At 50.6% G+C, this 24,650-nt stretch overlaps 1 protein-coding gene across 2 annotated transcripts in view; it reads right to left on the bottom strand.

Annotated features, from left to right (window-relative positions):
* Positions 1–2,234: 2,234 nt before the first annotated feature.
* The window catches only part of MAP3K9 (mitogen-activated protein kinase kinase kinase 9), a 78,525-nt gene continuing 56,109 nt past the window's right edge, over positions 2,235–24,650 (bottom strand). The window contains exons 4-12 of one of the 2 annotated variants that reach the window (XM_066344583.1): positions 21,332–21,480; positions 20,236–20,411; positions 14,133–14,373; positions 12,468–12,590; positions 10,618–10,771; positions 8,379–8,447; positions 6,918–7,030; positions 4,763–5,566; positions 2,235–3,420 (exon numbers count right to left, since the gene is read on the bottom strand). In XM_066344583.1, the coding sequence (XP_066200680.1) occupies positions 2,936–3,420; positions 4,763–5,566; positions 6,918–7,030; positions 8,379–8,447; positions 10,618–10,771; positions 12,468–12,590; positions 14,133–14,373; positions 20,236–20,411; positions 21,332–21,480 (2,314 nt within the window). In that variant the 3' untranslated portion in view covers positions 2,235–2,935. The remainder of the gene's footprint in view (positions 3,421–4,762; positions 5,567–6,917; positions 7,031–8,378; positions 8,448–10,617; positions 10,772–12,467; positions 12,591–14,132; positions 14,374–20,235; positions 20,412–21,331; positions 21,481–24,650) is intronic. The other variant, XM_066344582.1, reaches the window with a different exon arrangement.

Below are 24,650 nucleotides of genomic sequence, written 5' to 3'. Positions count from 1 at the left end.
AACAAAGAAGACTCTGGGAATGACTCCAAGAAACTAGAGAGCCCAAACTGTCGCTCCGGTGCTGCTGCAGCCGCTTCCTCCTCTGTAAGACACCACGGTGGGGAAGGCCACCCGACACGTTAGGCGGGGGAATGGGAAAGGATGCAAGTAAACAGCAGGTGCTACATAAATGCAGAAGAGCAGTGCTGGACCGTGGTCCCTATCAGTCATGCAGAGCCAGCTCCCAGTCACTCCTCTGCCAGAAGACACAGGGAAGAGACAGTAGGTGGGACCCCTAGACGGAAAGGTGCTGAGAACCATGTCAACTTCTGCAGTTTGTCCCAGTCCAGCCCACAGGGGCCCTGCGCTTCCCTGACCTGCTGGTACTCCCTCTCGTTGCCCTTGTGAGGGAGGCGGGTGATAGGGGCAGCTCTTACAGGAAGGTAATATGAGAGGGATGAGGAGACAAGCCCGAGGTCAGACAGCAGAAGCCGAACGGGGAACAGAGCCAACTCGCTCAGCTCTGAGCCTGGTGCCCGACTCAGCAATCAATCCAAGCAGCTTTTTCATTTCTCTTCTCGTGAATCTGTCTTTAAGCACTTCCCCGTCTCTACCGGCAAAAATATCAAATATAGAAGGAAAATGATGTCACCGTATAAAGGTCAGGAGAAAGGTTAGCATTATTCCGAGTCATGCGAATGTAAGCTATCGTCACCATCGTCACTACCAGACCTCGGGATACCAAAGGATGAGAAGTTAAGAGCATTCCCCTCAGAAATAACAGATGAGGGTAAACGGGACATCCACTCAGCCTGGCAGCGGCCTGGATGCCCAGGGGGGTAAATGAAGGGCAGTTCTGTTTAGAATCAGTGGAAGGAGCCCGCAGATCTGAGGAGGGGGGCAGGGCACAGAGTCCGTTTCCCGTCTGCATCGTCCAGGCAGGGGAAGAGCACCTGCCCAGGGCAGGGGAAGTCTCTGAGGAGAGAGAAGCAAAGGGACAAGGGAGGCCGCCATGGCCACTGCCGGGCTTGCTCCCAGAGTCAAGGCCTGACCCTCACCATGACCACAGAGGCGAGGGTACCTGAGTGGACAGGAAGCAATTTGAACTTGGCACCCCATTAGGGTCCTTGTCCCACCCCAGCCTTGCTTGCCCTCCAGGGAGACTTTGGCGAGCGGGGGCCCAGAGAGATGGTAACTCCTTCATCTCCATGGAAACTCATAGAAACACTTTCAAAATAACCCTGCTTCTGCCTCTGGCAGGTACAATTCTTCCCTTGGCAGAGACCCAGCTTTCCATCTTCTCCCTCGATGAAGGAGGAAGAACTGTCACTCAGTGGCAAGTGGCTGTCATTTGGTTTATGCGACACCAGTTACACTACTACCTCTAAGAAAGATGGCTACAACCTAACAAAATGACAAAACGTGAAAACGAGCACAGGAACAGTCCCCGCCTCACACCACCGAGCACGGCCCCAAGCAGCGTGGTTTGGATGAGGGGGGAGCCTGCACTCCACGGAGAGCCGCTTGGTGGTGTACAGATGTGCTAGCGGCTGAGACGGGGGCTGTGGAGAGGTGGTTTGGATGAGGGGGGAGCCTGCACTCCACGGAGAGCCGCTTGGCGGTGTACAGATGTGCTAGCGGCTGAGACGGGGGCTGTGGAGAGCCCAGAAGGGCCCAGGACGGACCTTCTGCGCTCCTCTCCCCACCAAGGAAGAAGAGGAGTCACTCGGTTGGCTGTGCACAGGCAAGAGGCCTTGGTCAGTCTCCAGTGCTTGGGGCCAGAAGGGCCACTGTACCGTGGCGGTTCACTGAGCACCCTGCAGACAGCACCCCCCTTGCTAAGGGCTCTGCTTCCCTCCGAGGGCATCACAGAACGATGGCCTGGCTGACAAGGAACACCCATTCCCAGTTCTGACTCCCGGTGTCCAGGACCCCCGCTGACCCCGTGCGCTACTCTGGTGCAATGCAGAGATATCTACCAACCAAATATATGACCCAAAGTCCACTATTTCAAGGGACAGAGGAAAGATCAAAGGAAGAAAATAATGTAAAGATAACAAAAGGGACAAACAAGGGGACTTTGCCTCTGGCATCCCCAAAAACTTAACCATGGGATGGGCATATGTTAGTATCAGAAGCTGGTCTGACCACGTCCAGACCCTCGGGAGGACACGGGTGCTGTCTGCAGGGGCTGCTTCCCTCCCTTCTTTGAGTTTTTCCATAAGGAACAAGGACAGACAGACTCTGTTACCCTCTTTACTGAAACTCGACTGTATTTTTCCCAGCCCCTCCCCACCCAGTCCTCCCTGAGGCAGCTCCCTGACCACTGGTAGGCTCAAATAAACACCTGGGGCGCCTGGACATGCCGGCGGGGCCAGGCCCACCAGCTCCCACGCGCCACACCGGCACCTGGCCTTCAGTCCTCCAGCTGGCATGAAAGGACTCAGGCCACAGAAAAGCTCCTCTTTCACATCAGACAAGGTTCTGACTCCTGGGTGTTCAGAAAGAATGTGGAAGATGAACAAAACTAATCACAGAACATCCAATCCTGGTGTCTGGGAAGGCTGAACTCAGGGCTAACGAGGACGCAGGGCAGGCTCTGGGCAGACCCGGGGGCTGAGGACAGGGAGCAGCAGACAGATTTGGCTGGGTGACGCTACAAGGGTCACCCTGAAGGCGAGGAAGACTGTGGAGGGTGGGGGACATGCACGCACCCCTCCCTCCCCTACACAGCCAGAGCTGCTAGCCACAGCCCCTCCAGTGGACGTGGGCCGAGGCCCTGCAGGCCAGAGGCCCTCTGAAGTGGCCCTGCGTCCATCCCTTCCATCTTCAAAGTGCATTATCAGTGCAAGAAGTAGGACTGGATTCAGGGGCTCCGACTCTGAGAAAGGGCTGTGCCAGCCAGCTCCCCCAGCTCCTCCTGCTTCCCCCTTGCCCGCCCTGGAGCCTTTCCAGGCTACGACCAGAATCCTTGCTGGATCTCGCAAGGGGCAGGTCTGTGTGTGTTCAGGCCGGCTCTACACAGTGGCACAGTGCTGTCCTGGCTCTGGCCCTCTGTGTCCAGGTCCAGAAGCGTCCGCTCGGCGGGGGGCAGCGGCCCCGCCTGGAACGGGAGCAGGGCTGGAAGCCCAGGCCGCTCCTCCACAGTGCTGCTGCTGCTAGCAAAGCAGGAGTCCAGGTTGCTGGGCGTCTCTGTGCTGGAGCTGTTGGCCGGGGAGGCGCTACGGGCATGGCTGGGGGACACAAACCACCAAGGGTCCAGCCGCTGCCGGTTGGCAGATGGACGTGGCCGAGGCAGAAACTCCAGGGTCTTGGGTCTCTCCAAGGTGGGGTCCTGCTGTGTGCTCCAGCGCCTTGGGGTTGGGGGAAAGACTACATTGGGGTCAGGGAGACGGGGGAATTCACCTGGGTCTCGGCTAGGGCTGGGGGTCTTCAACGTTCCTGGTCAAAAAGACAGAGGGAGAGGCATCAGATGAGGGCACCGTGGTTGGAGGCCAGGTATACACTGCCCCTCCCTTGAAATAACATGAATAGCAAGTGCTTAGTGAGCACCTACTATGTGCTATACAGTGTGTTGGAGGCACTAGAAATACAACAGTGAACTAGAAAGCCATGGTCACTCTATCTGATAACAATGATGGGACATACGAGGTTCTATCTGTAATAGTTACTTAAGGTTGATGTTGGCAAACTACAACTCACACACCAGCCACCTGTGTTCGTAAATAAAGTTTTATTAGAACACAGCAACACCTCCTATGTCCTGTCCCACAACAGCAGCAGGAATGAGCAGTCACAACAGAAACCATGTGACCGACAAAGCCAAAATATTTACTATCTGGCCTTTACCAAAAATGTTTGCTGACCCTGGGCTTAAGGAAACGTCTGTTCATTCATAGTTCATCTGTTTAATAAACATGATGGGAACAAAGCTAGGTATCAGAAATCTAAAAAAGATGAGTAATATAGGGGACTCTAGCCCCAAAGAGTTCATACATTTATGTTTAACAAAAAAATCTAAAGAGGGCAGAGAGAGCTGAATGGCCAAATACCATGATCATTTACACGCAAATCTCGTGGGAAGGGTGTTGCCATCCCCTCTTCCACTGGGTTGGAGGTGGTTTCGAAATCAGGTCCATGTCTTCTAGTGAGGAAGGGACAGTGATGGGAAAGACTAGGAGGATGTGTGCATGCCCAAGAGTCACAAGGGTCAGAGGGAGAAGGCGGGTGCACGCACAAACAGCAATTTACCTGGACACACCTCCACTTCCAAAAAGCCAGGCCTGAGTAAGGAGGGAGAACTGAAGAGCAGGAGGCGGAGGTGGAAGCGTGCCTCCTGAGTGTGCCTGTACTAACGCCATGATGAGTGTGCTCTACAGAGCACAACTACGTGGCGGACAACACCCCTCCCAGGTTCCGGGCAGGGTTCCTTCCGGAACCTGTCTCCTTGGCAGGGAACAAGCAGAGCTGGACTCCGCCCTCCCTGTACTGACTCTGACCCTCTGCATCCTGGTCCAAGAGTGCTGCTCTCTGTAGTCCAAGGCCCAGGGCCTGAACACCTGCAGGATCCAGCGCCGACCCTTCCTAGAACCTGCCTGTCTTCTTTGGCTCCTCGGGGAAGACCCCTGCGTCACAGGACAGAGAGAAGTTGGCCCCACCTCCATCCCAGATCAGCCTGTCTTGATTGGCTGAATCAGAGGAGGAACAGTGTTCACCCCAGCGTCTCTACTTCTGGGGGAGACACACAGGCCGGAAAGAGAACAAAGAAGGGGGCAGGACTCACCTGCTCCAGGGCTGAGGCTCAACCCACTGCTAGAGGGGCTCCTGCTGACTAGGGGATCCGCTGGCTTGAGAGCCCCATCAGAAGGAGTCCTCCGGTGACCACTGGGCTGCTTGGGGGCCGTAAGGGTGACGTGAGTAGGAGTCAGGGATTGGTTAGGGTCTCGTTTGAAGCGCTCCACTCGGATGTTGACCAAGGGGTTGTGGGTGCAGGGGGTTGGGGGTGGGGCCTCCACCGGGCTGACAGGCATCTCATATACCACTATCTCATCGCTGTCCGATCGCAGAAGGGAGCGGGTGGAGTTGCACTCGGAGATGGAGGAGAGAGACAGCAGTGTTAGGGAGGCGGAAGGGTCTCCTAGCAACAGCAAGGGATCTTCCTTCTTGAAGAGCTTCCGGGACGGGGGGCTGGTGCTCCGACGAGGACGACTGGCCCTCTGGAAAAGACTCTCACGCCTCTTCTTCTCCTCCCGCGCTGGTGGCTCAGGCTCCTCCGGGAGGAACAGCTGGCACTTGCCAGCTTCCAGCAGGTCAAATCCTAGGCCTGTGGCTGCGAGAACAGCTCCACAGCCCAGCAGAGCCACTTCGCAGCGGCGGTGGTGGGTGCCGCCCCGCTTGAGGCTGTTGGTTGGCGTCAGCTGAGGGGTACTGGTGGCTGAGTTGACTGGGGTGGGCTCCTCGTGGGCTCCGTCACTGGAGGGGCCGTCCCCATCTTCTCCGCGAGGGAATGGGATACAGAGGTAGGACTGGTTGGGTGAATGCTGCAGACGGCTCTCCCCGCTCCCTGGGCCTTCACTATCCTCATCCTCTGTGAGGACGAGAGGAGTGGATGGAAATAGAAAAACGGAATGCAGCAGCAAGAATAAGATCATGGTCCTTCCCCCCAAGCCCAGACCTCCTGGCCTAGTGTCAGAGATGCAGAGGTCAAACAGTCTGATGGGCGGGACAGGGGGCTGGGCATTGAGCCGAGAGCGCTCTACCCGTCCACACTCAACTGCGACCAGTGAGGAATCACGCTCCACTCCAGAGCCTGCTTTCCCATTTGCAGAAAGGGGACTGCTCATTTGCTACTCTTTCATTGGGACCCCCAACACAAAACGTGGAGCGAGTTTCCTAGAACACCGGACAGAACAGAAACATCCCTTATTTTTTTGCATTTTGGAATTGCAAGAGACCCTGGACTTTCAGAATTATAGCCTAAAAATCTGTCTTAAGACTAGACTCCTGCAAAGGATTAGAATCCCCTACATGGATAAAAGCCAATCTGCTCTGCAGACTGACCTACTATGGCCTCGGAAATCTACAGAGATAACACCTGAGAGAGAGCCTGGAAAAGCCCTTACCAATCCGATGCTCAGGGACAATACTGCAAAGCTGCCTTTAGAGGGAGACTGTGGCATCTTCCACCACCCTCTCTTGTTTTATGGCCTGCCTCCCTACACTAAAATAACAGGAAGCAGACCGGAAAAGCGGAGTGCCTGATTCAAGGCCTCACCTTCCTGCACTCCCCTAAGAAGACTACAGCTGGCCCCTGGGACAGAAAGCCAGGAGCAGGCTCCACGGCAGCGGTGGTGATGTGGGAAGTCACTGAAATGGGAACAGGGCAAACGAGGGAACAGGGTGGGGGACCAGGATTTGAGTAAAAGAGGAGACAACCTCCCTGCAGTAGTACAGAGGGCCCCAATCAAGGAGACAACCTCCCTGCAGTAGTACGGAGGGCCCCAATCAAGGAGACGACCTCCCTGCAGTAGTACGGAGGGCCCCAATCAAGGAGACGACCTCCCTGCAGTAGTACGGAGGGCCCCAATCAAGGAGACGACCTCCCTGCAGTAGTACGGAGGGCCCCAATCAAGGAGACGACCTCCCTGCAGTAGTACGGAGGGCCCCAATCAAGGAGACGACCTCCCTGCAGTAGTACGGAGGGCCCCAATCAAGGAGACGACCTCCCTGCAGTAGTACGGAGGGCCCCAATCAAGGAGACGACCTCCCTGCAGTAGTACGGAGGGCCCCAATCAAGGAGACGACCTCCCTGCAGTAGTACGGAGGGCCCCAATCAAGGAGACGACCTCCCTGCAGTAGTACGGAGGGCCCCAATCAGCCCTAGGAACTTGGCCAGGAACTCCCTGAAGAGGAGAGAGCATGACAAGGGCAGTGCTTACCGATCTCCATAAGGCTGGTGAACCCCGGCAGGGCGGGGCTGCTTCTCGGGCCCTTCCCCAGGTTGGGGGCGCTGGATGACCACTGTTTGTATCCATCTACCAGGGACTTGAGGCTAGATAAGGGGAAATGAGGACACTGTTGATACTGGTTACTTCCCTTACTCCACCCTCAGTTCCATGTGCCCATGGAAATGTGCCTCCTTTAACGACACCAAAGCCCAAGGGCCCTGGGGTACAGGCAGCAGACCTTAGTGCGCCCGCCTGCACATGCTCTGGGGAAGGAAAAGCAGCGCACGGCGCGCCCTTCACATGCGGCCACGGGCTGTGGAAAGATCTGGTGGGCAGGCCGGGGCCGGATAGAGAGAGTAAGGACTGCCCGGCACCCACCAGGGTCTTGCCCAAGCCCATCATAAGGGAGAGGCCATCAACCCACAGACACTGAACACAACACATTGATGACATCGGAAACATTGTAACGCGAAGACTTGCAATGCAAGCCAAGCACTGGGCAGATGAGCTAGCAGTTATGGGCCAGGTCACCCCATTGCATAATTTCTCAGTTTCTCCTTTCAAACTTATGGCATGCCTAGGCAACTTTTAAAGCCATTCACTTTTCAAAAACAAAAATCAACCAACAAAGCTGCACCCACCCAGTGCACTCTGGGACAGACCTATGTGGGGTATACATACCGTACCTGAGCCCTCGGTTTGTTGAGGACTGGAGGGCACAGCAGCTCACTTGCAAATCCCTGTAATCTCACACTAGCAAGCCAGCAACTCCAGGACAGACTGGGAAGCTCACAAACCCTCTTCTAGCCTGGGGGACAGGAGTCTATGCTATGTGATGGTTGCCTTAGAGACCACAGGATTAGAACCAGAAATGGCTCTCATTTTAGGGCTAGAAAGAGCTGTCAAACGAAAGCCCACTCTTCCCAGCAGGTCCTGAGGGAGAGAGAAAGACCAACATTTTCCCTGAATTCAGGTCTCTGTTTCAAGTGCTATCACAAATACCACCAAATTAAAATACATCCCAGCCACTAGTGGTGTGAACCAAAATGCACAGCCAGAGACAAGCAGGCTGTTAACGCCCTAGCCTGCTGGGACTCCCGATGATCTTATAACATTGCCTCCAGCTCGGGGTCCAAGGAAATCAAGATTAGCAGAGTCAGAGCCAGGGCAAACAGCCAAGTACTGTCCCCCTAAAACTAAGGGTACCCAGAGAACCCCAACAACAGGAGTAGTAAGGGAAGTGAAGAACCAGGTGAAGTTAGACCAACACAGGCATTCTCCCAAGGTGCACGGTGGTACTGCTTACAAAAAAAGAAAGAAAAGTAAAAAAAAAAAAAAAAAAAGCCGCAGTCTGGCAATAATGAGGCTTGATTTTATGAGGTGCGCGGTGAGAACAAAGAACTGGAAGGGGATTATTGCCAACACATTTGAAACGGTGAAGATGAGACTCACCCCAAGTGGAAATGTGGAGAGTCTGATGGGGTACTTAAACCATTAGCTTTCTCACGTCTCTGAGGGGATCTTCAATGAATAAAGAGAATCAGTAGTGGGCAGCAGCAGGGGAGAGACCCCTTCTCAAGGCTGGACACGAGCTATGTCGCCAGCCACCCTCCCCTTGTCCAGTCCGCAAAGCCCACGCCATGAAAGAATTTTAACAAGCGGGCCCTGCTGGAGCTGCTGTGGACCAGAACCTCCCCACCTGTGGGACACAGGCCCCTGGGAAGCCACAGCACAGTTCAAAGGGGCCTGTGGACTCACGGATACCCAAGCTGTCTACAGACAAGTACATCCATTTCCTACAAATGGGTACTATTTTTTTTTAAATATGGAGATGCAAATTCACTTAATATTATTAAATTCAATAGAGCTTTATGTCATTATATTTTCTTTAGCCAGTAGAGGCTAAATTTAGAAATACTGGCATATGCAGGTTCTCAAAAAGTTCTACTATTAAGAGGTCTTTCACTCAAGACTTGATGGAATATATTTTATTTCTTCAACAGGAATTTTGAGGGCAAGTCTATGTGAGAAGGAAGAAAATTCCAAAGTTAATATTTTATAATGCAAAAGTCACATAACTTACTAGCAAGACAAAAAAAAGCCAAACCACAGAAACTATGGGGACCCATAGCCAACCTGGTAAGTCCTAGCTGTAATCTCTCTAAGGTCAGAAAAATGATAGGTTCCGAGTGACTGAGTTTTTCCTTGGCCCCAGGTCACCCCGACTCTAGCCTGGGGCTCAGAGGACACACCGAGTAGCCCCTGCTCCTGTAGAACTTAGTACAGCAGAGCCACCTGCCACGCCCAGGGGCTTCAATCACTGAGTTCCCACAAAGCACAGGCGGTGGGCCCTACATGTCTAAACTTCCACTACAAGGTATCTAGCGATTTCCAAAGCCTGGCTTCAAACAGTCAATCCTTTATGAACCAAACTGTTACTTTCATCTTCAGCTCAGATCTGACGTAGGAAGAGATTTTTGCCATGAAATCTTAGTGTTCGGAGGAATACTAAGGCCAATTACAGGTTCAGGACATCTATAAGCCTAATACTGAATCTTTGAAGCTCTTTGGAAAGCCGCTAGAACGGGTGAAGCAGGTTGCTGCTTATTCTCACACTAGGAAAAATAGAAAAAACAAAACATGGTTCTAGATTCTATCAACAAGAACAGGCACTATACACCATTATGTTTGTTCTTCAGGTATAAAACAGAATTGCATTAGAAGCATGGAAGAAGCACAGCAAATACTTCCACATGCTTACCAGGAGCCAGCTATTCATCCTCTTTGGCACTTCACAAAGATGAGCTTATTTATTCCTCTATCACTTCCATGAGATGGGTATGGCTATAATCTCCATTTTATAGATAAGAAAACCTAAGGTCCCATAGCTAGGCATGGTGGAGCCAGGATTCGACCCTGGCAGCCCTGGGTCAGCATCCCAGCTCCTCACTACTATACTACAAGTGACTGGCCTCTGAAGGACAGGGACCAGGAGAATGAGTCCTAGGTCACAAGCCCACAGAGCAAATACAAGCACATCTAACACACCAAGACATGCTGTGTGCTTTGTCCAGAGGCCCTTACATCTGTCAGTGTGGCTCAGGGGTAGAGCCTAAAGGAAGTCTAGTGGCCCTGGAGTGGATTACTCTGCCTGCCCCACGTTCAGGATGAGCCTCCAGTCAAGACAGTCCCATAATCTACGCTTCCTTCTCCTTCCTTTGAGCAGATGTTTTAAGGGGAAGAGCCAAGTATAAGTACAATACTCAAGCAGAGCTCTATACATCTGGGTCATGCTTAGACTACTTGCTGCTCTGAGTAGGACACTTTGAGGGATTGGTAAACTGTAACTCATGGCTAAATCCTGCCAACTACCTGTTTTTCACGTGCGTCCTGTCCGTGGCCTATGGCTGCTTCTGCACTACCACAGTGAAGTCGAGTTGTTATCACAGACACCACACAGCCCACAAAGCCTAACGTTATTATTTGGCCCTTTATGGAAAAGGTATACCGACCCCTGTTCTAGGATGTCGCAGGGGAAAGGATATTGGCCAACTCCCTGTTGTAAAGATCAAGTGGCTTATAGTTTCTCAGAAAAAAGTGAAACACACAACAGAGAAAAAGGCATTTGTCATCATAGTTTGAAAAGAGTGCCCCGTCTTTAAACGAGAACTTCCCAGCACCTGGCCCTTACCCTTCATCTCCTGAGGCAAGCTCCTTCTGACCAAGTGTGCCTGGCCCCCACGTCCGTCCCTTCTTCTTGGAGGCCCTCTTCTCCTCCTCCTCCCCTTCCTCCTTTGGGACGACTGAGCTCCGGCCCCAGGTTTTGCTGCTTTCCCCTGGTGTCACTGTGAACAATAAAGGTTGGATGGGACCTGGAAACAGACAGACAGCGCTCCCCACCCCAAAAACTAGCCTCTACCCAACCAGACACACACACACACTTGAAGCTCCTGAAAGAAGTTAGACTTCCACAAATACTCTGTTTGCAAGTGGAGCCTTCCAGGAAACCAATGGTGTTCTCAGCCACCAGTCACTTAGCATTCTCAAAGCCAGGGGACCCCAACTATGCCCCGGGCCACATGCGGCCCCCTGAGGCCATTTATCCAGCCCCCACCGCACTTCCGGAAGGGGCACCTCTTTCATTGGTGGTCAGTGAGAGAAGCATAGTTCCCATTGAAATACTGGTCGGTTTGTTGATTTAAATTTACTTGTTCTTTATTTTAAATATTGTATTTCCCGTTTTGTTTTTTTACTTTAAAATAAGATATGTGCAGTGTGCATAGGGATTTGTTCATAGTTTTTTTTATAGTCCGGCCCTCCAACAGTCTAAAGGACAGTGAACTGGCCCCCTGTGTAAAAAGTTTGGGGACCCCTGCTCAAAGCACTAAACGTGGAAACACATCTGTACTGCTCGCGAGCCCAATGTCAAGCTGCTGGAGCTCAAGCCAGCCAAGCCTCAGAGCGCCAAACAGATCTCACTCAAGGAATTCATTGGGTTGGGAGGAGCTGGATTGTGGTGTGGGTGGGTGAGGAGGCAGGTGGGAGAGAAAAAGAACCAGGTGTAAGGAAGATGTGGTAGTGCAGAACTTTTGGTAAGGCAGGTGTTGGAAAGGAAGAAAATGGGAGTTTCCAGACTGTGGAGAAGAAGTCAGGAGCAGGAGGACGGGGAAGGAACAAGCCCAGAGAAATATAATCGATAAGAGGGGAAGGACAGTCTTCTGAAATTGATGCCTGAGGACACGGGCTGGAGCCCGAATGCTTCTGACTTGGCTTAGAGCATAAATGAGAGAAGTGAGCCAGGTGCCAACACAGGAGGCACTGAGGGAACTGAGGCAAAACACAAAGCATGTGGATGCTGCCGTGGGTCCCAGCCAACTGTGGCACGGGCAATGTGGAATCCACCGATCTGATTTTTTTTTTAAGGAAAGCCAGAAGTCCAGGATGTGTGTGTGTGTGTGTGTGTGTGAAATCACTCTATCTTTAAATCGGGGAAACTAATTCATACACATAAGAACACACGCATACGTGTGCACATGTATGTGTTGGTTGTATGCATAAATTCTTTTCAATTAAGAGCACTGTAAAAATAAAACTGATCTAGATTTGGCCTATCATAAAATATTTGGGTGAGTTTTCTTAGGACCTACACTTTGCGTACATCCTTCCCTGGGACACACAAACAAAAGAAAATCAATGATGCTCCAAATATGGCAGCATGGACAAGGTGCTCAGGCCATGGTACCAACCTGTGTAGGCTCCACACATTAGTTTCCAAATTGCTTTGTACCCACAATACCCACAGAGCCCTTTGCTGGTATCTGACTAAGAGTGAGAGGGAGAGGAGGTAGCAGTAAAGCTAATGGAGAGAGAGAGGGGGAGGTCCACAATGTCCATATATATGTGCGTATATGTACACAGTGTCGAGGAAAGGTGGCAGAAGCTATGGATGGTGCAAGCCTGAACCAGTCGGTGGCTGGACAGAGTAGGGAACAGGTGCCCCTGGTGTGTTCTGGCCCCGGCTAATTTGGAAAACAGTCTCACACTGGATGGCTCGAAGGCGAGGAATGATGGTGGGGCTCGCAGGAGGACTGGAGCGGCTGTTGATGAGACTTTTCCTTTTATCCATGGTGGGGGAGGCCTGGACCGTGAACTTGTGCTGGAAATCTGCTTGGGGAAAGACAAACACATGCATGTGCGTTACAATTTTCCCACAGTCAGATTCCTCCGAGAAAACTGACACTTCCTGCCAGGCTTGAGGGACAGGCCCCAGTTTTCTGAGAAACTCCTTGTTCACCTGGGAAATGTTCTCTTTCAGAATCATCTCTTTTCACCAAAAGATGGCAGGATGGCAAGGTGAACAGGCAAGGAGGAGGAAAATTCCTTACCCGAGCGAAAGTCCTTAGTTTTCATAAATGTATGCAGATGTAGCAATTACAAATTTAGAATAGTCTTTTTTATAGATCATGAGAGCTGATGATTCTTCTAGGAAATCTAAATTCTCCATTTCCTATAATCTATTAGTATGCACCCCCTCTTCTCACGGACCAAAGCCGGCAGACTAATGCTTCTCACTAAGCGCAGGCAGAGCAGGGTGGTAAGAACCAATTCTCGGTGGAAACCTAGGGACGTGAGGGACACGGCTGACGGGCCAAATTCTGGTGCATTCCAAAGGCAGTTACGGCATGGCCTAAGCGATGTGAGCCTCACAGCGCTGCACTTCTGAGTGGCATTCTCCTCAGCTCTCAACGAGGGGTAATTACAGCTGCAGGTCGACACTAGGTCTCCCCCAGACGGTGCCCTCCCCGCAGTGGGAACTATCGCTCTTCTGTCTGCCGCCCCAGCATGCAGCGGTGCACTGGCACGCGCTGGATGCTCAGGGGGCGCTAGGGGCTCTGTGTCGCCTGGAAAGAGGAAAAACGTGCCACAAGGAAACCAGTCAACAGGTCCCACGAACACGTTCACTGATTTCCACGAAATGAGTTCCCTGGTCTATACTTATGCCATCATCCCTGTGCTTACAATCATCCACTGCTGCTCCTATGTGCCATTTTCCCTCGGTTCCTTCACTGCTGGGCCTTAAGGACTCCGAATACAGTGAACTTTTTTTATCGACGGAAACACACCCTTGAGCACTCACCTCCCTCCACAGGGACATTGCACCCCACAAGATTCTCAGACACAGTTTCATATTTCTTTGCATTTTTCCCAAGGCTGTGCGCATCACAAATGTGCTTGTATTCAGCCCATTGTATTTCTGAAAGGGTATGTGTAAGTCAAATTCTTATACATGAACCCTAACCTCAACTGCAGGCAGAACTAATTATTTAAGGAAACCTTGAGATGAATTATTTTATAGAGACAAGCATTCTCTGGTCTCACACATAACATCCTCTGGAATTTCCCTTCCCCCCATTTCCATGCTCCCCTCGCCAGGCGTGCCTACAGTGTGACATGTGCCTTCCTGAGTAACCGTGCCCGGACTGTGCGTTCCTGGCAGGCCCACCACCAGTTGGTCTTCCCTTCATGTTCTATGTTTAGTCACACTTAAAAGTCCCCTGGAGTGGGGTCGCTTTCAGCAGGCCAGACTACCCACTGGCCAGCGCGGCCCATTCCCCACCGGCTCCAAGCTGAGACTCAGGGTCTGTCTCCAAGCTCAGCCCCCTCCCTCACCCCCTGCGGCCCAGGCCCCGCCCCGCCCCTACTGACCGGAAGGGAGGCTGATGCGGTTTCCATCCTTGAGTTTCAGCCGGCTCTTCCGGAACTTGCCCTTGCGCTTCTTCACCCGTGGCTTCTCCTGGCACAGCTGGTGGATGATGATGTTGAGCTCGCGTTCCAGGATGTCGATCTCCCGCTCGGCCAGCTCTTGCTCCCGGCGCCGCAGCAGCTCCTCCTGGTTCTTCTGCTGCAGCGCAGCCCGCGTCAGCTCCTCCTCCCAGGTGCGGAGCTCCTGCAGGGTTGGAGGGACCAGGAGCAGGAGGGGGCGATTGGGGCAGAGGGCTAAGGCCTCGAGCCCAGGGGCTGGGGCTCACTGCCACCTGGAGAGCACTCCCATAATGCCCCGCACGTCACGTCCCCAGCAGAGATGGCAGCACAATAGTTAGCTGGCAAATGAACACCTGGCCGCCTGAATGGCCGGGAAAGGAAGGCTCGGAGCAGCCAAACTGAGGAACAGCTAGGGAGGAGCCATGGGCCAAGCCCCGGCTGAGGATTCTCAGTTGCTTCTTGATTACTGATTAAAATTGCCTGTGACCTGGCAAAAAAATGAGTGTTTGGGAAGAAAATATAACATCTGCTTAAATTTTACAGACTTGGTTCTATTTTAATTTTTTCTGTCACATAAAAAAATTTTTTTTTGCCCTGGCCAGTTGGCTCAGCAGTAGAGCGTCAGCCCAGCGTGTGGAGGTCCCAGGTTCAATTCCCAGCCAGGGCACATAGGAGAAGCACCCATTTGCTTCTCCCTCCTCCTCCCTCTCCTTTCTCTCTGTTCTCTGTCTCTCTCTCTCTTCCCCTCCCGCAGCCAAGGCTCCATTGGAGTGGGGTTGACCTGGGGGGTGAGGATGGCTCCATGGCCTTCACCTCAGGTGCTAGAATGGCTTTGATTGCAGCGGAGCAACGCCCCAGATGGGCAGAGCATCACCCCCTAGTGGGCATGCCGGGTGGATCAAAAGGTATGTGAGGCACGTCCCCTAGGTGAGTGATGCCACAGAAGCTTGTGGTTTGAACTCTCATCTTATCTTAAAGGACAACCATTTGCTTAGGAAGGATCGTGCCAGTGCAGCAACAAAAGGAGAGAGAGAGAGAGCGTGAAGTGAGAAAGAACATTTCCTGACGCCTTTGTCAGGCACTGGCTCCAGGACGGCTGCCACATGAGGAGAGCAGAGCCTCTCCCCTGCCTTCCCTCTTTCCTTCTGCATGAAATTTATCAATGAACCCAGCATGGAGTTCTGGGAAGAACTGAAGGATATAGAATCAGGAAATAGGAGAGAAAACAGGAAGGAGAACAAACCATGTGCATAAAATGTTTAAACATGGAATCTAACCTGTTAACATTAGCTACTCCGGGCCTGGGACTGGAGTGGGGTGGGGACAGGGAGAAACCTAGGCGGCTTTCAGGTTAATAGCCCGAGGGAACCATGCCTAAAAGAGGGAAGTGTCTTCAGGAAAGAAGCCAAAGCAACACATCTGTGGTCGAAAACCTAAAAATCTTAATGACATGCTCCTCTAGAAGTCATTCTGGAAACTACAAACTACTGTAGATAAGCAACCCAGAGCTATTTTTTAGAAAAGTATGTGCACACATACTGGGGAAGCTGAGCGACAGATAGAGAGCAGAAGGGAAAACAAAGGTGGGAATAAAACATCCTGGTGGTAGGAGCTTTCATTGGCCTCGCCCTCCATTCCCAAGAAAATATCAAAATAATCATAAAAGTAATAAAAGAGAAATGAGAAGAGGATTAGCACCTCTAAACTTTTCTGGTACACAGCAGGTGCTCAGTAGTTGCTGAATAACCTGTTGAGTCGATGAAGGAACGAATGAGAAAGGAGGAGATAGAAGACAATTTTATAAATGCAATCCTGCTTTATGAGAACACAGATTCGTCATCAGTCTCTACGAGGTGAGCCTGAACTTTTGAGCTTCTCCTTTGATGAAATAAGCTCCAGAGAGATTAATTGTGCACCTGCACTTCCTTGGCTTCCCTGTCCCCATTACTTGGTTTTCACCAAAAACACCTGGAAGATTTAGAAAAAGTATTACTGGTTGGTTGATTTTGCTGCTAAATGGGAAAACTAAACAGTTCAAGCTCATACCAGCTTTCCTAACTCCTCTCTTCCACATGCTGTTGTCTAATAAGGGACAGTTTGAGTCTAAGCCCCTTCCTTTAAGGGAACTTGGACCCCAGTCCAGAGATCAATCTACGATCACAATACCTAGAAGCAGTAGGTTGAGCCAACTTGAGAATCAGCTGAATCATATAGGACACCAGGACATTTCCAGAGCATTCTTCTATGGTGCCACAACACCTGGAAGACCCTCAAACACGGTAGGTCCCCTTCCTGTGAAACACCTGTTTGAGGATCAACTTCACAGTATGCAAATCACATCTCCCACAAATAATAAGAGGAACCCCTCCAGGGAGAAAGCTCATTATTCATCTTACCCTTGCTTGTCCAACAACCAGCTTTATTTTTATTTATTTATTATTTTTTTATATTTTTCTGAAGCTGGAAATAGGGAGGCAGTCAGACAGACTCCCGCATGCGCCCGACCGGGATCCACCTGGCATGCCCACCAGGGGGCGATGCTCTGCCCATCTGGGGCATCGCTCTGTTGCGACCAGAGCCATTCTAGCACCTGAGGCAGAGGCCATGGAGCCATCCCCAGCGCCTGGGCCATCTTTGCTCCAATGGAGCCTTGGCTGCGGGAGGGGAAGAGAGAGACAGAGAGGAAGAAGAGGGGAAGGGGTGGAGAAGCAGATGGGCACTTCTCCTGTGTGCCCTGGCCGAGAATCAAACCCGGGACTTCTGCATGCCAGGCCGATGCTCTACCACTGAGCCAACCGGCCAGGGCCTCCAACAACCAGCTTTATAATGGAGAGGCATCACAGCATGGTGATTAAGAGCAAGGACTCTGGAACAAACTGCCTGAACTGTGGCCTTGGGCAATTTAATATGGACCTCATCTGTGATATGGAGTTAATAGCACCAACATCACAGGGTTGTATCCATAAGACAATTATTATTGTATTGTGTAAGATTCTGTAAGAATTCACATAAATTACTTATAACAGACCATGACACACTGTACATGCTCTACAAATGATAGCTCTTATGAGAATGGGTTTGGCTTTTTCTAGTAACAACTTATTGACAAAAATCCAACTTTTATGCCTGACTGGGAGGTGGCGCAGTGGATATAGCGTCGGACTGGGATGCTGAGGACCCGAGTTCAAGACCCTGAGGTTGCCAGCTTGAGCTCATCTGGTCTGAGCAAAAGCCCACCAGCTTGAACCCAAGGTCGCTGGCCCCAGCAAGGGGTTACTCGGTCTGCTGAAGGCCCGCGGTTGGGGCACGTATGAGAAAGCAATCAATGAACAACTAAGGTGTTGCAACGCGCAATGAAAAACTGGTGATTGATGCTTCTCATCTCTCTCCGTTCCTGTCTGTCTATCCCTGTCTATCCCTCTCTCTGACTCACGCTCTGTCTCTGTAAAAAATAATTAAAAAAACAAAAAACAAACAAAAAATCCAACTTTTATTTATTTTTTTTACAGAGTGGTAGCAGTAAAATTCCATCAATCAAAAGAAATAACCAAGAGGCCCTGGCCGGTTGGCTCAGTGGTAGAGCATTGGCTTGGTGTGTGGATGCCCCGGGTTCAATTCCCAGTCAGGGTACACAGGAGAAGTGCCCATCTGCTTCTCCACCCTTCCTCCTCTCCTTTCTCTCTCTCTTTGCCTCCTGTAGCCAAGTCTCCACTGGAGCAAAGTTGGCCCAGGTGCTGAGGATGGATCCATGGCCTCCGCCTCAGGTGCTAGAATGGCTCTAGTTGCAAAGGAGCAAAGCCCCAGATGGGCAGAGCATCGCCCCCTAGTTGGCTTGCCGGGGGATCCCAGTCGGATGCATGCAGGAGTCTGTCTCTCTGCCTCCCTGCTTCTTACTTCAGAAAAAAAAACAAAAAAAACTAAATTAAAATAATAATAAATAAATAAATAAATAAATAAAACAAGAGCCCTGGCCAGTCGACCTGTCATGTGGATGTCCTGGGTTCGATTTTTGGTCAGGGCACACAGAAGAAGCACCTATCTGCTTCCCTACCTCCCCCCTCACTTCTCTCTCTCTTTCCTTCTCTCCCCCTCCTGCAGCCATAGCTTGATTGGAGCAGGTTGGCCCTGGGTGCTGAGGATGGCTCCATGGCCTCTGCCTCAGATGCTAAGAAGAGTTTGGTTGCTCAGCAACCAAGCAACACGCCAGGTGGACAGAGCATCGTCCCCTAGTGGACTTGCTAGGTGGGTCCTGGTCGGAGTGCATACAGTAGTCTGTCTCTCTGCCTCCCCTCCTCTCACTGAGTAAAAAAATAAATTAATTAAAAAAAATAATAACCAAGAGTCAGTGATTCAGCAATCTAAAAAAAAGCCAGCAACTCTGTGGTTCTTCTAGTTGGAATAGCATCAGTACTAGGAACAGTCTCTCTCTTTTTTTTTAGGAAGGAAGGGGGGGGAGGGAGAGAGAGAGAGAGAGAGAGAGAGGAGAGAGAGAAGCATCAATTCTTAGTTGCTTCACTTTAGTTGTTTACTGATTGCTTCTCCTATGTGTCTTGACCAGGGGCACAGGCCAAGCCAGTGACTCCTTGCTCATGCCAGCAACCTTGGGCTTCAATGACCTTTGGGCTAAGCCAGTGACCTTGATCATGTATGCAAGATGACGACCCCACACTCAAGCTGGCGTGCCTGTGAAGTTCATGAACCCACACTCAAGTCGGTGAATTTGGGGTTTCGAACTGGGGTCCTCAGAGTCCCAGGTCAATGCTCTATACACTATGCCACCACCAGTCAGGCAGGAAGTCTCTTTTAATCATTTTGCTCAATGGTCAGTGCAGGTCCACCCTCCAACCCCTGGATCTCTAAAGATAGGTCACAAGCTCATTCTATTCCTCTGTAGAATGCTTGTTGACTTGTCAAACAATACAGAGTTTAGGATTGCTATGTTGAATAAAAAAAGTTTAATCTCTTCCACTCAGTTCCAGAAATGATATTTAAGTCACTTGTTTAGGGAAACAACAATGATACTGGAAAGTGGATGGTCTTGGAATCAGAAGCCCCAGGTTGAAGATTCTGTTCCCCACTTCCTAGATAGAGTCACTGATCCTCAGCTCTGAGACGAAAAGAATAATACCACCCGCCCTACATGCTGGTGGCAGGGACCAAAAGATTCCTGGATAAAAAGAACAAAAAGGTCTTATCAGACCTTTCAAGTGAAAGAACTGGGAAGTAATTAAAAACATATATAACATTAGCTACCATTATTATCATATTGCTTCCCAAATTTCCATGGAGGGGAATGAGAAGGGTATTAACCATCTATATACAGACATCCCTCCTGCCCCTCGCCGTGGCCCTCAGATTCAGTCCTGCCCCTGCAGTATAAAGCAACACAACTGCTCCGATTAGCTTCACCTGAGGACACTGACTGCACCGAGGGCTTAGAGAGGGGCCACTTAGGGAACGGCCACCAAAACAAGATGGATCCTTACCCGCTCAGTCTCTGAACTCCCCAGTTGGTTAGGCCTTTCAGCCCTTTTCATAAAAACATGAAAAATGCCAAACAATTTCAGTTCCACGGTATTTTTAGCCTATGTGCTATTTCTGATTCTGATACCAAAAGACACTGGCAGATGTTCCAATAACTGCTCTCCATGTTGAAGTTAACCCTGTCTCAGGCTAACCCCTCTAGAAGTCTACTGCAAAACCATGACGCCTTGCTAGGACCCTCGTGTTCTCAGCTGGCAGGTGGGACACCATGCTGGTTCCTGCCCGGGGCGCTCTCCCTCCAGTTCAGACAATGAAGTAGACACACTCGAGAGCCCCGGACCCGTGACTCCCTCCACTTAGTCCTGCCACATCCCCAAAAGAAAGAAAATGTCTATATCACTTTAGGTCACACCTGAGGCCTGGAGAATTCTTTCCATGCAAATCTGGGAAGGGAAGAGCTTCCCTGTTACCGCAAATCAAGCAGGAAAGTGGTCGTGTCAGGACGTCCAGAGGCCCCGAAGGCTCACTGATTCAGTGCATGCCTTTATCTTTTCTTTCTTACCTTTTCTTTGGCCCTGAGTTGGTCAAACATCTCCTGGATTTCATGTTTCCAGTCGTCCTGCAGGCAGTGGAAGGAGTCCTTGGGCATTTCAAAGAAGCCAGATTCCTCTATGGTAGTTAGCTGGTCCAGGATATTTGTGAAGGATGGTCGTGAGTGGGGGTCAGGATTCCAGCAATCTTCGTGGGACACGTGGGCCGACAAAAAGCATGAACGGACAAGGGCACATATAAGACTTAGGATGTTAAGTGAGCTCATTTATCAGAAAAGTACCTCTCATTTCTCCTTCCAGAAACACAGACTGGGATCTAGGTCCACAAACAGGGCTTAGGAAGGAAAGCACAGTGCTTTCATAAAGAGTGAATCTGGGAAGAAAATGCAACACGTCTGCACCCATCTGATCCTGACTATTGACCTGGCATGAGAAAAGCAAGTCCCAAGAGTTCCCTTGTGGGCAGTACACTACCACAATTTATCAAGGTACCTATGATTCCAGTCCGCACAACGCGTAACTGCACCATGGGCCTCAGTTCCCCACAGATAAATGAGCCACCCTGCCCAACCTCAACAGGCAGCCGAGAAGGCAAGGACCAGAAGCACTGGCAGGGAGTCAGGAAAAGGGAATTCTTCCTACTCCCAGCTCAGCCGGACTGATGGGGTGGCCACCTGTCCACGCTGCCTCTGCTTTGGCTTTCTCACTTACCAAATTACAGGATTTGACTAGACGACTTTTAGAGTGCCTTTCTTCTCAGGTATACTTTATTTCTACATGTAAGACAGTCAGAGGTCCTGAAATAAAAGCTGCTAAACCTTCTCAGTTTGTATTAAATAGTAATATAAAGAAGCACTGGGTAGCAGGCTTTAGTTACTAAGTTATGATTGTCAGCGGAGATGGCCAGAAGGGATATCTGTGACATCGATGTATCAGGGTGCTGACATCTTGAAGTAGCTCTTCCGATGGGCCATAGGATTCCTCCTTGAGTGACTAACACTTCCTCTCCCCTTTCGGGAACTGATACTGCAGAACTGGCCAAAATCACTCAGGCGCAGAGAGGAAGGTGACCTGTCTCCGGTTTTGTTCCAGCCAGGGATCACTTACCTTCCATGAGTTTGGCAAAAGGTTCTGGGCACGTAGAAGGGATGGGGAGGGCGAGCTTGTTCATGGCCACTCCATAAGCGACTGCTAAACCATCAATTCCTCGGAAGGGCACCTCACCAGTCAGCAGCTCCCAAAGCAGCACCCCATAGCTAAGAAGAGAGAGAAAACAGAAGCCACATAATAGCCACAGGTGCAACTTCACTGAAATAGCTCACAAGGCCTCGCTGAGCAGTCCACATTCTCCACAGCACGTTGGGGGACCAACAAAACAGATGTACTCATGTATGATGAAAGGGAGACCATAAGGCCCACTGGCTGAAAGCAAAAACTCTGGCATCAGACATACCTGGTTTCAAAGTCTGTTCCTCAAATTCCTCACCTGCAGGCCCTGGCCAGTTGGCTCAGTGGTAGAGTGTCGGCCTGGCGTGCAGGAGTCCCAGTTTCGATTCCGGCCAGAGCACACAGGAGAAGCGCCCATCTGCTTCTCCACCCCTTCCCCTCTCCTTCCTCTCTGTCTCTCTCTTCCCCTCCTGCAGCCGAGGCTCCATTGGAGCAAAGTTGGCCTGGGCGCTGAGGATGGCTCTATGGCCTCTTGTCTCAGGCACTAGAATGGCTCTGGTCGCAACAGAGCAACGCCCCAGATGGGCAGAGCATCGCCCCCTGGTGGGCGTGCCAGGTGGATCCCAGTCGGGTGCATGTGGGAGTCTGTCTGACTGCCTCCCCGTTTCCAACTTCAGAAAAATACAAAAAACAAACAAACAAATTCCTCACCTGCAAAGGGCAAATAACACTAGCAGTCTCTCAAGACTGCCATGAAATTGAATGAGCCACTCAAGTGTTTACATCAGTGACCAAGGGCCACAGCTACTTTGTTGTTGTTATTATTAATGTAATAAACTGAAAGAAGGAGCAACCTCCCCCAAATACAATTTTTGTTTTAAAAAACTTTAGCTTTAGTCACAAATGCATTTTTTTTCTAGCCTTTAGAAATGCAGAGTTGACCACTCAAAACAAACATTCTTTTTTTGTTGTAAAAGATTTCTGGCCCTGGCTGGTTGGCACAGTAGACAGAGTGTCAGCCTGGTGTATGGACATCCCCAGTTCAATCCCCAGTCAGGGTGCACAAGAAAAGTAACCATCTGCTTCTCATCCCCTCTCCCTCCCTCTTCTGTCTCTCTTCTCCTCCCGAAGCCACTGGCTTGACTGGTTTGAGTGTTGACCCTGGACACTGAGGATGGCTTGGTTGGTCCAAGCACTTTGGCCTCGGGCACTAAAAATAGCATGGTTGATTTGAGCATCGGCCTCAGACAGGGGTTACCAGGTGGATGCTGGTCAGGGTGCATGTGAGTATCTGTCTCTATCTTTGGATAGATTCCTGGTCCCCTCAGTGTGAGTCCTTCATGGACACCTCTGTGTAATTCAGAGGGGAAAGTTTCACCATGGTGGCCAGCACCAGAGGGACAGAGATCGTCAGCTGTGAGGACTTCAGAGTTCCCTCCCTACCTGCAAGTTCACATGAAAAATTTCTTTTCACAGGTCCTGGAAGTCAGAGAACGAGGAGCATAAAGCTTAGCGTAATTATTATTCTACAAATTCACGATCAGAACAAGACAGAACTATGTAGCATTTAATCCTCCCAGGAATAAGTCAGGGTGAGGAAACACAAGAGCATGAACAGTTGGAACAGTGGCTCTCCTTGTTTTCAACATAAATCTCAAATTTTTTTAATGGTCGTCAGTAGTTTACAAACAACAAGAAATCATAATAATTTAAAAAAATAATAAACCCGGTATCTATTGTATCATGGTACCTGGCATGTGAAGGGGGCTATGCCATTTACAAACATCATCTTGAATCCTTATAACAAACCTGTGAGATAAGTTTCATCGTCATTTTGCAGATGAGGAAAGCAAGTTTTAGATAGGTTCAGCAGTGTATAGAAAGGGCATACATGATGTAAGTCATGGTGGACCCTGGACCAACTTACAATTCTTTCTCTCTAGAATGCCCTTCTACCATTTCTCTGCCTGGTAAACTCTAATAGTCTATCAAGGTCTGACTCAAATATACCACCATTTACTCACTCATTTTAAACATCTACTAAATATTTCTTATGCATCAAGTTCAGTACCAGGCACTTGGATACAGGATAGAAGATACAGATCTTATCCATGAAGAGACTCGTGAGAAGAAGAGAAAACACACCAATTCCAAGACGCCGAAATGAGTCACAACATAGATGCTGTAAGAGTACAGAGGAGGATCATCCACACCGGACCAGGATGCGGCAGGGGCTGCTAACCCTAGACTCGGAGTGAAGGGACAGCCAGCGCTCCAGAAAGGGGGAGCAGCACGTACAAGGACACGAATTTGTCTTGAAAGAAGCCCAGTGGCCCGGCCTGGCTCCAAAGAGCAGCAACGTGCCCGGGTATCTGGGGGATCCCTACAGATGGACCCTGAGAATGGTCTGGTCAGGCTCCTTGGACAATGGCTTTACCCCAGTGATCCCTCCAAATACTTTTGTTTTCTTTATGCAACTTGACAGAGAAAAGCCTGACAGATGGTTGCAAGTCATGTCTTGTCCAGACGGGGAGCTGGATTTTAGACTGAGGCCGATGGGCACGATTAGATACTTTATGAAGCCTTCCCTAACACCCCCAGGTGTTACTCAGCCTTTGTTTGGGCTGCCCCAGATTGTAGTTGTCTGTCCACCAGCCTGTGGGCTCCTAGGGGGCAGGGACAGTAGGTTTTTTTTGTTTGTTTTTTTTAAAAATTTATTTATTTACTTTTTAACATTTTATTTATTCATTTTTATTAGAGAGAGGGGGGAGAGAGAGAGAGAGAAGGAGAGATAGAGAGAGAACAGGGGGAGGAGCAGGAAGCATCAACTCCCATATGTGCCTTGACCAGGCAAGCCCAGGGTTTTGAACCGGCGACCTCAGCATTCCAGGTCGACACTTTTTTTTTTTTTTTTTTTTTTTTTTTTTTTCATTTTTCTGAAGCTGGAAACAGGGAGAGACAGTCAGACAGACTCCCGCATGCGCCCGACCGGGATCCACCCGGCACGCCCACCATGGGGCGGCGCTCTGCCCACCAGGGGGCGATGCTCTGCCCATCCTGGGCGTCGCCATATTGCGACCAGAGCCACTCTAGCGCCTGGGGCAGAGGCCGAGGAGCCATCCCCAGCGCCCGGGCCATCTTTGCTCCAATGGAGCCTTGGCTGCGGGAGGGGAAGAGAGAGACAGAGAGGAAAGCGCGGCAGAGGGGTGGAGAAGCAAATGGGCGCTTCTCCTGTGTGCCCTGGCCGGGAATCGAACCC

Source organism: Saccopteryx leptura, chromosome 6, assembly GCF_036850995.1.
Source record: "Saccopteryx leptura isolate mSacLep1 chromosome 6, mSacLep1_pri_phased_curated, whole genome shotgun sequence".
In the NCBI taxonomy this organism is placed as follows: domain Eukaryota; kingdom Metazoa; phylum Chordata; class Mammalia; order Chiroptera; family Emballonuridae; genus Saccopteryx; species Saccopteryx leptura.
This window is presented reverse-complemented; position numbering and strand designations above follow the sequence as displayed.